This window comes from Leuciscus leuciscus (assembly GCF_965113295.1).
Source record: "Leuciscus leuciscus genome assembly, chromosome: 2".
Lineage (NCBI taxonomy): Eukaryota > Metazoa > Chordata > Actinopteri > Cypriniformes > Leuciscidae > Leuciscus > Leuciscus leuciscus.
In genome coordinates, this window is record NC_138726.1 from 35,890,543 (window position 1) to 35,906,644 (window position 16,102).

The window sequence follows — 16,102 nt, forward strand, 5'->3', positions numbered from 1 at the left end:
GCCGACTAGTTATGCAAATCAAATAATATTTAGGCTTAACCATTTGTTGTAACTGACTGAAAATGTTTCTTGAACATTATTAATAAATTATAGAAACACGTGCACAGATAGTAGCCTAGTATTTACAAAACAAAACAAAAACAAAGGCTGAACACAAGACTATGAACATAAAACTATTATTTATGAACTTTAAATATTTATCATTTATTCAAAAAAAAAAGAAAAAAGAAAAAAAGACAAACAGTTTGCTTGCTGAGATAAAGTAATTGGCTAATTTTTTCATGATGCTAGGGTTCCCTCTTGAGTTTGAAATGTGGTTCTGCATGCCTTTTTATTACTAGAAAATGTGGCAAAACATGCTTGTTGTTTACAGTCGCGATACAATTGTGTCATTCATCGCGCCATCGTTCCGATCATTTTTGTTGTTGTCACTCCCGAAACTCTGCAGTGTGCATGACCAGAGCAGATCCGGGGAGGGTTGGACCACATGATTGACCCCAGTGAAGAGTTTATAATTTGTAGCCTAATATTTATATTGAGTAAAAGGAGAAAAAAAGTATCTGACGCCTATAGCCCTACACTTTTATGGGAAGAAAATTTGTACAAACACAATGTCATTCCATCCCCAATAAAAAAAGAACAACTCTCTTTGTACCCTGCACTCAATTTACGCAGTAGGCTATTAGACATAAGCAGATATAGGCTACTTAAAGTTTTTAACACAAAACCACAATGACTTACAATGTAAACAAAGTGTCACAACACCCCTATACACAGACGGCTTTATGTGTCACCGACTTAACAGTAAGATAACTTCCTGAAGATTCAGAGGACAGCAGCGCCTCCTCTTTCACTTTCAGTTCGGACGATCATTTCCATAAATTGACCAAACAGAGTATGCAGACAGATAAGCCTGTGTTCGTGGTGTTTTCATATTCCAGCTTAGTCTATATAGATTGTCAAGAATCACAGGCTATGGAATATTTAGCAGACAGACGTTTGTAGGCGTGTTTCGTTTGGGATATTAATTTCGAAAGTTTCAAATGAAATGAAAATCAGGTTATACGCATACGCGTATGAAATCTTATGAATTAAACATTTACTTCGCAGTGGGGGAGCAATGACGTTCAGGAGATATTTTGAACCTTGTCTGGTAAGTTATTTATTTTTTTAAAACCATCATTCACTTATCTATTCATAATTAAAAAAATAATAATATACTAGCTACTGTAGCCTATGGCCTATCCGCTTTTGGTAAAAATGAGGAAACGAGTGCTCAAATTTACTCTAGCTGTTAATAGGAATTTGTGCCAGTATTCTATATCTCTGTGTGATGTTGGTCTTCTATGTCTCCTCCCTTTAGTTGGGTTCTGATTGTGACTGTTGACTTTGAGACAAGGCTGAGTTCCACTATGAGCACTCAGTTGATCCTAAAACAGCGAGCAGAGCTTCTAGCAGTCCTATGTTGTGGAGGCAGTGCTGAACCTCTGGACTGTGTTCTGGACTTACTTCTGGCTTGGGAGGGTCTTGTCTGGGAGGATTACCTAAACATACGAGTGGCGGAGAAACCCTTATGTTCTAATGTCAGGAAACTTTTAGATGTGGTGTATGAAAAAGGAGAAGATGCATGCAGCCTTTTTTTGGCTGCAATAAGCCAGATCTTACCAAAGGAGCAGAAGGCTGGGCTGTGTTTTGGGAAAGGATGCGCTGTGCTGGGCAAGAACAGACCAGACACTGCAACTTTAACGTTATTGGCTGACAGGCCAGTGTTAGTGACAAAGCTCAGAGATAATATTGACGGAGCTTTGAGTGTTTTACTGACAACTGGCTGTTTCACCATTAAAGATTGTGATGGGGTGCAACTACCTGTATACACACCGTCACAACAGGTGACTTGATTGAATACTGCTTTAACCCATAAATTAGTTGACTTATTTGTATTATGAAATCCTTGCAATTGAATATGCCCCATGACTAAATTATGTTTTATTAACAAAGTTCGGGAGGAGCACGTTCAGATAATTAACCTAAATTAACACAAGAGTTAATCAACACTCATTTAAAGGTATAGGGGAGGATTTTAGAAAAGAACCGCCCTCTCCACTTTTGGAAAAAATGCACATGCGCAACACTCTGCTCCCGAGAGGGAACGCCTATTAAACGTGTGCACGAGAGACGGCTAGCATCGCTAATCATAGCTTACATTAACTTTTACTAGCAGTGATTTTAAATGGATTTCTCCAAATAGCATGCCAAACTTTACCTGTCGAGTAGAAACTTCGCGACTGAGGCATCAGTGGGATTGTGGGAAGCCCAACCTGTGTTTTTAGCGCACGCTAGCGTGTGAAGTATTCTCCCAAAAACACTCTGGTCTTGTTTCTTTCTTCAGAGGCCTTTCTCTTCTTGTCATACAATTCGTAGACACTTTTTCTCTTGCGACCCTCAGACATTTTGAAAAAACCCGGTGAGAACGACGGGCTTCAATGAATGGCTGAAACCGTAGCTCACCACACATATACACCCGAAAGTGCGCATGTGCAGAAAGCGAAAACTACCTAGGGATGAGCACGTACGACGGCCAATGCGTAAACATATCACCAGAATGATTGACAATTAGGAGGACCAATAGTCTTGATGATCCACCCGGAAAAAGAAAATCCTCCACTATACCTTTAATCAACCAATTGCCAAAATAAGAGGTATATACAGCAGACTTACCTCCGTTCGTTGACAGTTTAACAGCATCCCACCACCACCCATTCTCCTCACTTCTAGTCCTAACCACTCTTACAACAACCGGGGGAGTACTCTGGGTTCGGGCAAAATTCCGAGCTTGGAGCCCTCCCCGCTGACAGCACGCCAAATACCCATAACCTTTACTTCACTTAATTACATAAGTGTGAATTCGTGAACTATCATATAACTTGCCCCATAACTAAATTAATAGTCAGTGACTGTTGAATTGCCAAACAATTTTCAGACAATTGCCAAATGAAAATTGTCACATTGTTATATCATCTCTCATACATGCTTTAGAAATTGAGCTATTTTCCTATAGTAATTGATAAGTTCAAATTAGTTTGACATATGACATATTTCTTTCTTCCAAGCCTGTTCACACTAAATGTCCTTTACTTGCTTAATGAATGTATATCCAGTGATCTTATTGGATTGTTGCAGGTTCGGAGGCTGTTAGACCAAGTGAAGTTTAAAGGGGAAACTGCTGCAAAGACCTTACTACAGTATCTAGAACAAACAGAGCCAACCAGACCAAACCCTGAAGATAAAGAAAGTCACCTCTCTCCTGGTATAAGACATTTCTCATTTGTATGGACAGGATGTCTTTTTTCATGTCTTTGTCTTTGATATTGCAGAAGATGCAAGAAATGGGCATAATTATGATGTCAATTTTATATATTTGAATAAATGTTGACAATTAAATAAAATCTAAATGTAAAATAAATATAAATAAATTCATAAATATTAATAAAATAATAATGAAATAAATAATAATGAATACAAGATAATACAATAATTTTTACTTTTTTTTTTTCTTTATTTCTGATAAGTTAGCTTATCAAAAACATAAATGTAATTGTCAATACACTTTGTCTTCTACTTTACATTGTTTCTCCAGATTGCCTGCTGTACCAGAAGAAGCTGCGAAGCTCTGTTGCTGCACAGTCCCTCTTTCTTAGCACATACGGCGGGACAGGACGTTTCTCCTTGGATGATATTTACACTGATGGACTTCTTGAAGTGATGGATGGTTCTGGTGAGACTACTACATTAGGGCTGGAGGATGTGATGGGTCCCATAGGGACTCTAAATGAAGATGCTGACACCATTCTTCTGTCTGGGGAGGCAGGAAGTGGCAAAAGCACACTGCTTCAGCGACTGCACTTGCTCTGGGCAAGAGAAGCTTTTCTCACAAACACTTTTCTGCTGTTCCCCTTCAGTTGCCGCAAACTGAATGCAGAGCACAGAGAGCTGTCTCTGAAAGAGCTCCTCTTCCTGCACTGCTGCTGGCCTGATCGAAGTCAGGATGAGGTTTTCCAGTACATCCTAGACCACCCTCATATGGTCCTCTTTACTTTTGATGGGCTTGATGAGTTTAAACAGGGTTTCACAGATGAAGAACGTCACTGCTGCCCCACAAAGCAAGTGCCTATACCTGTATTGCTTTTCAATCTCTTGCAGGGTACACTAATGAAGGGCATTTTGAAGGTGCTCACCAGCAGGTCACAGGCTGTGGGCCCATCGTTGAAGCGCTATCTCCGCAAAGAAGTGCACCTGAAGGGTTTTTCTCCTAGAGGTATCAACTGCTTTGTAAAGAAACATCATAGCGACCCTACTATGGCTAGACGTGTCATAGAGTCCCTTCAGAGTAACACAGTGTTGCTAGGTCTTTGCCACATCCCAGTCTTCTGCTGGATTGTGACCAAGTGCCACCAGGAGCTTCTGGGTGGTCAAGATGGTATTCCTCAGACCATCACTGATGTCTACCTCCTGGTCTTACAGCATTTCTTCCAGCGAAAGTCATCTCAGCCCCAAGGAGTCCTGGGAAAGGCCTGGTTGGAGGAACATTTGGACACAGTGTTAAAACTTGGACAGTTGGCATTGGAAGGCCTGGAAGCCTCTTGTTATGTGTTCTCAGGATATGAGCTGCAAAGAAATGGGCTCACAGAAGAGGATGTCAGCATGGGTTTCCTCATTTACTGCAATGACCTATCTGTGACAGACTGCAAACAGTATGAGTTTCTGCACATCACCTTGCAATGCTTCTTCGCTGCTCTGTATGTTGTTCTGAATCGTAACAACAATCGCTCTGCTATCTCCAGACTCTTTCATCCTCAGGACAGGCAGTTGTCGGGCCTGTCTCAAAGGTGTCTTGGACACTGTATTGATCCTTCAGTTGAGGAGGTGAAGACCCATGTGGCAGAGACACCAAACCTCCAGATTACAGCTCAGTTTGTGTCAGGACTTTTTTCTCAGCGGCACCATAATCTCCTCCTGGACTGCTGTCCTACTGCTGTGCGTGAACGCAAATTCAAGCTAGTAGTGAAGTCATTGTCTAAAGGGATGCAGAGACATTTCAAGTCCATTCCTCGTCCTGTAGAAGGGGAAAAGAAGAGCATGCATGCCATGCCAAGTTTTGTTTGGCTAATCAAGTGCATATATGAAATGCAAGACAACAGTATTGCTCAAGATGCTGTGGCTAAGTTGGACGTTGAACATCTGAAGCTCACCTATTGTAACATTGGACCGGTGGAATGCACTGCGCTGGCGTACGTGCTGAAGTACCTGCGGAATCCTGTTGGGCTTCAGTTGGACAACAATTCAGTAGGAGATGTGGGCGTGGAGCAGCTTCTACCGTGTCTACATATTTGTCACTCCCTTTAGTAAGATGAGAGATTATCTGATGGTTATGTTTGAATTGTTGTTTAAGCTTTCTTTTTTTCTTAATTTAAAGGGATAGTTCACTTGTTCTATCATTTACTCAACCTTTTTTTCCATTCCAAACCTGTATGCATTGTGGAACACAAAATAAGATATCTTGAAAAATGTCAGCTTTTTTTGGTCCATACATGATTATAAAAAAATCAGTGATGCCCAGTGTTGTTTGGACCCCAAAATATCTTCCTTTCTGTTCTGCAGAAGAAACAGGGTAATGCAATTTTGGAAGATGTGAGGATAAATACATAATTTTCTAAAACTTCTGAATTTTGCAGTTTAAGGAACAATAACATATCAGATGAAGGAATCCGGAAACTTCTGGAAAAGGGAATGAAGTGCGAAAGCTTCCAAAAAATAGCGTGAGAATATCAAACACCTAAATTCTGCATTTTATGAATAATGATAATGTATATTCTATCGTTATTCTTATACAACCAAGTTTTATTACTACCTCATCATTTCCTCAGGCTTTTCAACAACAAGCTCACAGATGCTTGCACCCAACATTTTGCTTGGCTGCTAAAAGCTAAGCAGAACTTCCTGTCTTTGAGGTCAGCGCATACTTTATAAGGTTGTTATGTTCTAGTTCTGGCCTATGGGATGCTGATCATTCTAATCATACCAAAATTATAATTGCTTTGTAGGCTTGGAAATAATAACATCACATGCGTTGGAGCAGAGCAGCTTGCAGAAGGCCTAAGCCACAACCAGTCTTTGCAGTATCTTGGGTGAGGTCAATGATGAGAAAGAATACTGTGCTCTAATGTTCCAATACTGTGCCTTTATTAAATTATATTTCCATTCTGACTTCTTATTTTCAGGTTATGGGGTAATAAAATTGGGGACAGGGGAGCTGAGGCGTTGGCAACGGCGCTGAAGAATAGCACATCGCTAATATGGTTAAGGTAATCCTGTAAAATCCTGTATTAATTCTGCATTCTATGACTATAAAAAAAAATATTAAAAAAACCTTGCAGCTAGCTAATGCTAAACAGTGGAAATGGAAAGGTTGCCCAGTCAGATCAAACTAAATATGCAGAGCACTGAGCTACGCAGCATGTGTTTCTTTTTATGTGTAATAATAATATTTGCGTTGGTTTGTTTCAGTCTGGTGGATAATGGTGTGGGCAGTGCAGGTGCATGCGCTCTGGCTAAACTCGTCAGTCAGAGCAAAACTCTGGCGGAACTGTGGTGACTGACTTATTTAAACCACTTTGTTTAATTTTATTTATTTTTTTAAGTCAGAATTACATCTCTATCTCTCTCACTCAGGCTGAGCAAAAACTACATCAGCAGGGACGGAGTTGAGTGTCTGATAGAGGCACTGAAAATGAACTATAGTGTTAAGGAAGTCTGGTAAGGTAATTTTCCAGTATTTTAGCTGACTGTGTGCTAGTTTTACTCAATAAATGTTCATGTGTTTTCTTTAGTAGTGGTTTTGTATGTTGGTTGTAAATACCTAAATACCCTTTAGAATAAAAAAGAAAAAAAAGAATTCTGTCTGCCAAGTTTCAAATTTCTCATAAATGTGTCAACAAGTGAAACCAATAAAACCATAGCATATGCAGTCATGAATCAACTGAAGGGTTCTCAGGACAAATGTGGGGCATGTTGTCACATGTTTTTTTAGTTTTTTTTTTAAGTTATACATTTGCATACTATTTATTAATTACAATTTTTTTTTTGCCAAAACAATAGATATTTTTTAATGTTTGTGTGCTTTTTTTTTCTTTTCTTTTTTTGCTGTCTAATGAATTGTTCATAGTTGTTCAACAGTTTTTGCTCAAAGGCTTGTAACAGAGTGTTTACTGGCAGGTTCTATGGTGAAAACTTACCTCATTTAATGTGACAACATGCCCCAGTATGTAATGATTAGAATTTATCATGCAACTACTTTGGGACTTGATTAATCTTAGTGCAAACAGAATTTCAATTGTACTATACTTTATTACATTTATACCCATGCCTGGTGAATGGTTTGTGCTGTGAATAATATTAATGTCCTTAATACAAAGGCTCTTTGCTTTGTACTCTTAAAGGCTGAGACAAAATAATCTGAGCCCAGAGGAAGAAGAGGAGCTGAGCAAGCAAGAAAGCAGATTGACCTTCTGAGGGCAAGAAGGCTCTGTAATGCCAGCCACCAAACTCCCAAATCCAATACTCATCATTTTCTTGAAAAAAAAATCAACAACAACTTGCACACAAGCAGGAAGCCATAGTCAAAGTGCCTGTCTTGTAAATGGCTGATCTGGACTGAAGTAGAGGTAGCTTAAAAGCTAAATATCCAGGGTCCAATCAGAGCATCAGATGGGGCCAGAGAATGACTGGGATCCTCTGTTACCATTGTGCCCCAGCTTGCTCCATCGAGACTGTCAAAAATGTACTCTTAGTAGAGGAAAACCTTAATAATAAGATGTAAACTGCCAAACCAGTACACAAACTGACCTTCTACACAGAACATCAGGAGCATACACAACATGTGTCTGACTTTATCCATTGATTGAACACATCCTTAGTTTTCATTGATTGTACATAATCTTTGTATATGGGAGTTTAATTTTTGTATTGTATATTCATGGTCTATATGTCTGTTACTTGAAACACAGATTGTCAGGGTTTGTTATTATGTTTTTAAATCCCTTTAATTACATCTTCTATGACTTCTATTTCATGAAAATCATAGATTTATTTGTTTTATTCATTCTCACACAACATTCATGAAACAGTTGTTTACTGAGCTTCATCTAGGATCTATGTGAAACATGCTGTACAAGTAAGAATTAGATTTATATGCTTGGAAGAACAGAAAGGAAATAAACTGCAGTGTACAACCTGTCACCCAGCCAGTTCCTTAAAAACTCTTCAGCCAAACTACTGGAAAACCCCAAAAGGCGGGGCTAAGTAAAGGACAACCGAAATGGCCAATCAGATTTTAGCTGTCACTCACTGTCCAATAGGAGAGCAGGTTTCTCTCCAATAACGTAGCATGTTTGGTTTAACCGTCACATACACAACCACACTGTAAATAATACTCACACTGATTTCAAATGAAACAACGGCCTCGGCTATACCAATATTACCGGATTTTATTCGAGTTTCCCTTATCGTTTCACCCGGGATTATTACCAGCGGGTTTAAAGTGCACGGAGGAGGCGACTGTCCCTCCATTAACCGGTAGTATTGCGGAGTGGAGTCAGCGGTGGCTTCAGCTGAGCCCATCCGACAATGTCAAATAAACACCATCATCATTACTAACAGCGCCACGAGAGTTTCACTGGAATAATCTCAAATGCCATCGAAGGCGGACGGGTGAATACAGGGATATTTAAACGTCAGGTAAGAGGAGTCTGATCCGCTCATGCTGATGTCACCTGTTTACCTCTACAGACTCTGACACATGACTAGCTTTAGATGCGTAACTGTAACCAGACCCGCTGATTATACATGACAACACAGGGTTATCCAGCGATGACATTATCTCCAAACCGAGCTCTATGAGTAGGAATAACCGTTAACAGAGAAGCTGATAGTTTGCCTTCTGTACCTGGTCATTGTCAGTTAGTGTAAGGCCTGTCCATCTCTACTGCATCGTTTTCATCCGGCAGTCTTAGTTTAGAGAAAGTGCATAACGCTGATGTGATATTTACATTGGGTGTATTACATCATGGATACAGTGATTGGACTAACAAAAGCCTGTACATATTGCTAATACATTGGCATTACAGGTGGGTGTTCCTGGCTCTGCATGCTTCCTATGTTGACAAAGCATCAACTTCACAGATCACTCTCTGTTGAATATCAATGGCTGTGGAGGGACAGACAGTCAGCATGAATATTGTCGCTCAAAGCTTGAGAGTCCCTCACAGTGATCATGAGTGTTGTTTAGAGCTGTGGTTCTCAACTTTTTTCTTAGGGTTGCCCTGTTTTACATGTCATATGTTTCACAGCTACAAAACAACAACAACAACAACAGCCAAACAAGTGCATTGAGATAAATGGGAATGCTAACACTATGCTTTGGCATTATAGCAATCTTTGATCCATTCATATGGAATTAAGCTGGCTTGACGACCCCTACGAATTGGAACCCTTTGACGTGTTTGCCTAGAGAGCACTAATATTTACCAGAACGCTGATCTCTGTATGGGTAGGCTAGGCTGTAGACGTTTATCAAAACCGTATTGTCATTTTTAGGATGGGCCAAATCACTGCCGAACCAAACTGCAGGATCTTTTTTTTGCTGCTACATCTTACATTTCAGACAGAGGTAGATGACACGTGCAATATCAGTAAAAGGTCATGCAGTAGAGCATTCCCTGTCTCGTCTTTTCTTGCTATTAGTCATTATGCAGTAGTGGTATGTGTGCACTATTATTGTGCATACAGGAAGCTCAGAGTGAGATTTAATTCGCTGTGTGAATTCCCCTGCTGTTGGGGGAAAAACCAACCAGTCACACAGTCTCTGTTGGTGCAAGTGTGTTCGGCTGGTTATTCTAATATCGTGGTCATTGATGAGGTATGCCAGTTAGCCAAGTCAGTGGTTGTCATGTGATGTTGCTTAAAGGAAAATTTCACCCATAAATGATGATTCTGTCATCATTTACTCACCCTCATATCATTTCTAAACTGTATGCCTCTCTTTCTTCTGTAGAACACAAAAGAGGATAATCGAAAATGTTGCTAAATATTTTCTTTCATTTTATGAACAAAAGACAGACTTTTTCAAAATATTTTCTGTTGTGTTCCACAGAAGAGTGATGGTGAGTAAATGATGACAAAATTGGGATGAACATGAACTATCCCTTTAAGGACCCACATTTTAAATTGAACACCAAGTGGTAACCCAACAAAGTAGCAGAATTTTTCATACACAAGTATAAGTAAGCAAAATGGTTGTTAACCCTTTCATGCATAGAGGTCAGCTATTCAAAAAGCATTTTCTTGCATATGCATGGGTATTGATGGCATAGTTGCACATCAGCCTCTACAGTGGACACATATGCATCACTCTATACACTGCCACCAAATGGCTAGCCGTTGTACTGTATGTCACATTATTTATCTCCAAACCAAGATGGCCGAAGGCCATTCAGAAATGCCAAGTTGCTCCGGAATGTCCATCCATTCCTTCTGTCCTAGGAGACCCTTGCAGGAAAAAACATGTTGTAGCATCAAGCAACAACATCTAAGGAGTCATATCATATTTACATTTTCCAAGTATTAATTTTATATTGGGAGGAAATTCTGATTATTCATCTGTCCACTAAATTGGACATCATGCCTCATTAACTATATTTGAGCTACAATTCATGCTACTGTGACTGATGTTCTTGAAAATACTTAATCTGCAGTAACATTGTTGGTGTAAATAAATGTATTTGTGTTATTATAATTGAATTGACATTTACATCAGAAAAGTAATCTGATTACGTAATACATGTTACTTATATTGCTTTACTTGTTACATCAAACAAGTAATCTGATTACATAATGCATGTTTTTTGTAATGCTTTACTTGTTACATCAAACAAGTAATCTGGTTATGTAATACATGTTACTTGTAAGTAATGCGTTACTTTACTCATTAGCCTACATCAAAAAGTAATCTGATTACATTATGCATGTTACTTGTAATCCGTTACTGTTACCCCTTGACACTGCTCATTTCAGATGAGGTTATAAACACAAAGGAAAACATCAATAGATCAATGTAGATTTCAGTCTGAGGTTTTCTCAGAGAGGAGAGCTAGAAATTTGTCCATCTTGAACATCATCAGAATTATTAGCTTATAATGGTAAATCGACAAATCGGTAAATTGACTGGATCTGCTGGAAATAGACACGAGCTGCTGGTCGAAAGGGAACAAACTCAATTGTGTTTGCAATATTTTGCGTTTATATATATATTTTTATATATTTATAGTTTTCATATGATTTGATATCATTTTATTCATTGGTTTGTTAAAAACACACAATATTGCTGTGTTATTACTGTATTAGCCTATGTTTAATAAAGTATCTCTTCAGTTGCAACCAAAATTGCATAGACATCTGAAAATCTCTTTGAAAATGTGTTAAAAAAAAATCTTGTTTTCATGCCCCATAAGAGCATTAAAAATGCCTCAGTTTGTCATAATTCTTGCATGAAAGGGTTAAACAAAAAACTAAATCAATTGTACTACACACACAGGACCAAAAAAGTTATTACTATATAATTTTGTTGAAAATCAATAATTTTTTAATACACAAACAGAAGAAGTGTAATTTAGGCCTATATTTTTTATTTTCTATACAACTTGATTTTGATAGTTTTGTGCTCTTGACAGCCGATAATTAATCACATGAAACTGTCAACTGTCAGATGTTTTGGTCACCACAAACCCATGTTTATTCTCGTTCTAAGAGAATATGTATCATATTATGTAGTCTGGGCCATATTTTCTTTACCCTGAGATGTTTTGGTCATGGTTTTTGAGGTTAAGGGCTTGTCAGCCGGTCCATTTTTGCAAGCTTCTATAAATGACAAATGAATTTGCACCAAAATACCCTTTATTTGGATGCACTGCATTTTTCTGTAAGGAACAAAAATATGGGAAGCATTTTTCTCCTTCCTTCGGAAAGTTAATAGACGTATTACTTTGTACTATGACTAGGCTATAACTATGCACAAGTTGCATAGATGCATTTTATTATTTGCATTTCTCATAGTGCCATTTTCCCCTGCTCTCCGAAACCCTGTCAAAACAGACGTGTGACCTATTTTTGGGCTGCGACCCACCAGTTGAGATCCACTAATTTAAAATATGATTTAAAAGATGTTGTGCCATTTTTCAGCACAATGTCTTACTAAAAAGTTAACTAGACTAAACCCGTGGAGGCCTAGATCAGTTGTTCTCAGCGTTTTTTGGGCCAGAGCCCCCTACCCGTTATCTAGGTCCCATACCAGCCCCCATCAAATAAAATGTAGTCTAATTGTCTTCCCTAAATTTTTATGTTGATGATTATTCAGCATTTTTTTTATAATTAGGCCTAGGCCTATTATTATATTTACACTACCATTCAAATGTTTGGGGTCAGCACGATTCTAGATTAAAAGAAACTGATACTTTCATTCAGTAAGGATCCACTAAGTTAGACTTGTTACAAAATCCTGTTTAGGAAATGTCCATAGGGGAATTTTTACAGAAGAATTTTCAGTTCTTCCTTTACTGAAACTCTTGAAAAGCTTTTTTTCTGCTGTGATTTGAACTCTAATTTTGGGTGAATGTTTTTAATTGAATTTAAGTGAAAAATAATCATATTTATCCCTCCATTTGAAGATATCCTGTTTTTGAAAAATAGATTGAATCCCCAGTTTAGTGCTGCCCTGATTTACATATTTGTTAAAGTCATAAGTCCATTCCCTTTAAAATCTTACTTTTTTATGGTAAGTGGGGTGTGTCTTTTGCTCTCTGTCCTGCTTTGTAAATGTGCAAAATGTGCAGTATTTTTTTTTTAAAGACATTAATAAATATTTATGTTTTAAATCATTTAAAGTAAATCACATTTCTATTTATCATTTTATATTTCTATTTCAATCTTTCAATTCATTAAAAAATTCTGATTAAAAAAACACCTCACATTCCACATTTTTATAAGTAGCACAATCGTTTTCAGCTAATAAAAATAATAATCAGAAATGTTTCTTGAACACCTGCATATTAGCATGAGCACTGAATGATCTTGTGACAACGAAGAAGACTGGAGTAACAGGAAAAAAATGACATTTTATTAAATTATACAATTTTATAGAATATTAGGCCTAATGTTTTACTGTATTTTCGATCAGTCGTGGTGAGCATAAGAGACTACTTTCAAAAACTTTTAAAAACCTTATCGATCCCAAACATTTGATCAGTGGTATACCGGTGTGTATATATATAATTACACACTGAACAAAATTATAAACGCAACACTTTTGTTTTTGCCCTCATTTTTCATGAGCTGAACTCAAAGATCTAAGACTTTTTCTATGTACACAATTAGGCCTATTTCTCTCAAATATTGTTCACAAATGTCTAAATCTGTGTTAGTGAGAACTTCTCCTTTGCCGAGATAATCCATCCACCTCACAGGTGTGGCATATCAAGATGCTGATTAGACAGCATGATTATTGCACAGGTGTGCCTTAGGCTGGACACAATAAAAGGCCACTCTAAAATGTGCAGTGGGGACCCCCCCCCCCCCAAAAAGAAAAAAAAAGGTTGTTGATTGTGGCCTGTGGAATGTTGGTCCACTCCTCTTCAATGGCTGTGCGAAGTTGCTGGATATTGGCAGGACCTGGAACACGCTGTTGTATACGCCGATCCAGAGCATCCCAAACATGCTCAATGGGTGACATGTCTGGTGAGTATGCTGGCCATGCAAGAACTGGGATGTTTTCAGCTTCCAGGAATTGTGTACAGATCCTTGCAACATGGGACTGTGCATTATCATGCTGCAACATGAGGTGATGGTCGTGGATGAATGGCACTACCATGGCCTCAGGATCTCGTCACGGTATCTCTGCTGATCTCTGTGCATTCAAAATGCCATCAAAATGCCATCATTAAAATGCACCTGTGTTCGTTGTCCATAACATACGCCTGCCCATACCATAACCCCACCGCCACCATGGGCAACTCGATCCACAACGTTGACATTAGCAAACCGCTCACCCACACGACGCCACACACGCTGTCTGCCATCTGCCCTGTACAGTGAAACAGTTCTCTTCCGGCCTTTTATTGTGGCCAGCTTAAGGCTGTGCAATAATCATGCTGTCTAATCAGCGTCTTGATATGCCACACCTGTGAGGTGGATGGATTATCTCGGCAAAGGAGAAGTGCTCACTAACACAGATTTAGACAGATTTGTGAACAATATTTGAGAGAAATAGGCCTTTTGTGTACATAGAAAAAGTCTTAGATCTTTGAGTTCAGCTCATGAAAAATGGGGGCAAAAAAAAAAGTGTTGCGTTTATAATTTTATACAATTTATAATTGCGTCTAAATTATTTTAGAAAACGGTTTGAATTAATGTTTCAATGACTCACTCATAAAGTCTTCACTTGTTTCATTATGTCTCGTACACATTGTATGATTTTGGGGTGTCCCAGACGAAAGATGACCAAACGTGGCAATTTCTGTGGTTGTGGCTCCTAAACAGTTGTCCTACGTCGTACAGTGAGAGAGGTTCAAAGATGGCTGTTGTCACACTCTTGTGACCAAAGATAGCCCGCGATCATTTTCTGACAGTATTGGAAATTTAGCATGATCATCTCACAGTGTGTTTGGTGTTACGACCTAGGCTATCACCTACTGTACGTCTACTGACTAGCCAATACAAATGCAACATGAAATGGTGTAATGATCAATGGGACATGGCGCTAAAACTTAAAACTACTTTTCATGCTCAATTCGCAAAATTGGCATGCCAGCCAAATTGGCATCTTTTCCTTAGCCATGACCGCGTCCATATTCTCCTCATATGCTTTCTCCTCTATTTTTCAGCGCATATAGCCTATAAAAACCACAATTGCCACAAGTGCGATTCATTTTGCTCTACTTGTAGCACATGCTGATGACATTTTATTCTTCTATACTAACTTTGCGTCATAGCCTACGATTCAATGGGTGTCATCATCATACAATCTACATTCATGTCGTACCCAAATTTATTGGATGCATGATGTTGTATAGTGCGATTTGTAATGATCTTATAGGATTGTTGAAATCTTACAGTCTGTAGCAGGCATTACTGGATGAATCAGCGTTTTTGAATCTCTTGAGTGAATGATTCAATTACAAATACATTTTTTACAGTCAGTTGTCACCACCTGGTGGCATAACGATGTAATCTGTACAATCATTATTCGAAGGAGTAGGGTATTCCTGCAATCCGATTGTTAAGTCTGACGTCACGCGTGACGTTTAGCCTTTTCCGGGTCCAAGCGCTCCTCTCGTCCAGAAATAACAATGGTGGAACCTGTACATTTATTTACAATCACGTCCTTCTTAGTGAGGCACCTTTGGCGGTCAAAAAGGGTTTAAATTCCTTTAACACCAACAGAGTGGTTAGTGTAGCTCATCACTCAGGTGGCATAATTAAGGGTAGAGTCCAGGCATCAATGAAAAAGAAGATTTACGAGGTTGAAGTGAGTTAGCTCGGGACACGGGACACAGCACTGCGGCATTGTAAAAACACTCAATATTAACCAAAACACTAGCGAAAGCGGTAGGTAGGTAGAGAGGACCTGGACTTTGGACCCGGAAAGAGTATTATCGGAGAGTGGTTACGTCACGACTTAGCAACCGAATACCAGAGGCTGCAGTTTCAGGACCGCCATTCTAGGACCCTTTTTTTTTATTTTTTTTTTATGTATGTATGTATTAGGAGTTTATTTTACAGCACTTAGGCTACTATTTAATTCTGTATTTATATTATTATTTATATTATTTTTCAGGAATGATTTAGTTGTTTAATTGTATACATTTTATTGATATATTGTCCTAACCAACCCATTGGTAACCTCTTGGAATATTTAAGCTAATTTGTTTCTATATGAGGACCTATATTCTGGTTTTAAATTCAGTTTTCTTGGAAAGAATTTCAAACAAAGACTATT

At 38.5% G+C, this 16,102-nt stretch overlaps 2 protein-coding genes across 4 annotated transcripts in view; both read left to right on the plus strand.

The window, feature by feature from the left end:
• Nucleotides 1-869: 869 nt before the first annotated feature.
• nod2 (nucleotide-binding oligomerization domain containing 2) lies at nucleotides 870-8,295 on the plus strand. 2 transcript variants are annotated; one of them, XM_082161135.1, is made up of 11 exons: nucleotides 871-1,153; nucleotides 1,364-1,889; nucleotides 3,181-3,307; nucleotides 3,638-5,402; nucleotides 5,733-5,816; nucleotides 5,925-6,008; nucleotides 6,102-6,185; nucleotides 6,279-6,362; nucleotides 6,565-6,648; nucleotides 6,730-6,813; nucleotides 7,497-8,295. In XM_082161135.1, the coding sequence occupies exons 2-11, from the start codon at nucleotides 1,413-1,415 to the stop codon at nucleotides 7,567-7,569; spliced, it is 2,946 nt and encodes a 981-aa protein (XP_082017261.1). In that variant the 5' UTR covers nucleotides 871-1,153; nucleotides 1,364-1,412; the 3' UTR covers nucleotides 7,570-8,295. The 2 variants fall into 2 exon arrangements, with proteins under 2 accessions (XP_082017262.1, XP_082017261.1); XM_082161136.1 differs by lacking the exon at nucleotides 1,364-1,889 and having other exon boundaries at nucleotides 870-1,153.
• A 177-nt stretch (nucleotides 8,296-8,472) lies between these two features.
• cyld (cylindromatosis (turban tumor syndrome)) overlaps nucleotides 8,473-16,102 on the plus strand; it is a 36,947-nt gene continuing 29,317 nt past the window's right edge. Inside the window, exon 1 of one of the 2 annotated variants that reach the window (XM_082161138.1) lies at nucleotides 8,473-8,793. The gene's annotated coding sequence lies outside the window, so the exon portion shown is untranslated. The remainder of the gene's footprint in view (nucleotides 8,794-16,102) is intronic. The other variant, XM_082161139.1, reaches the window with a different exon arrangement.

Coding starts and splice junctions, on each gene's coding strand:
- nod2 (XM_082161135.1), top strand. CDS start 1,413: ATGAGCACTCAGTTGATCCTAAAACAGCGAGCAGAGCTTCTAGCAGTC. Junction 5,817..5,924: donor GAAAGCTTCCAAAAAATAGC/GTGAGAATATCA, acceptor TCATTTCCTCAG/GCTTTTCAACAACAAGCTCA. Junction 6,186..6,278: donor CAGTCTTTGCAGTATCTTGG/GTGAGGTCAATG, acceptor TCTTATTTTCAG/GTTATGGGGTAATAAAATTG.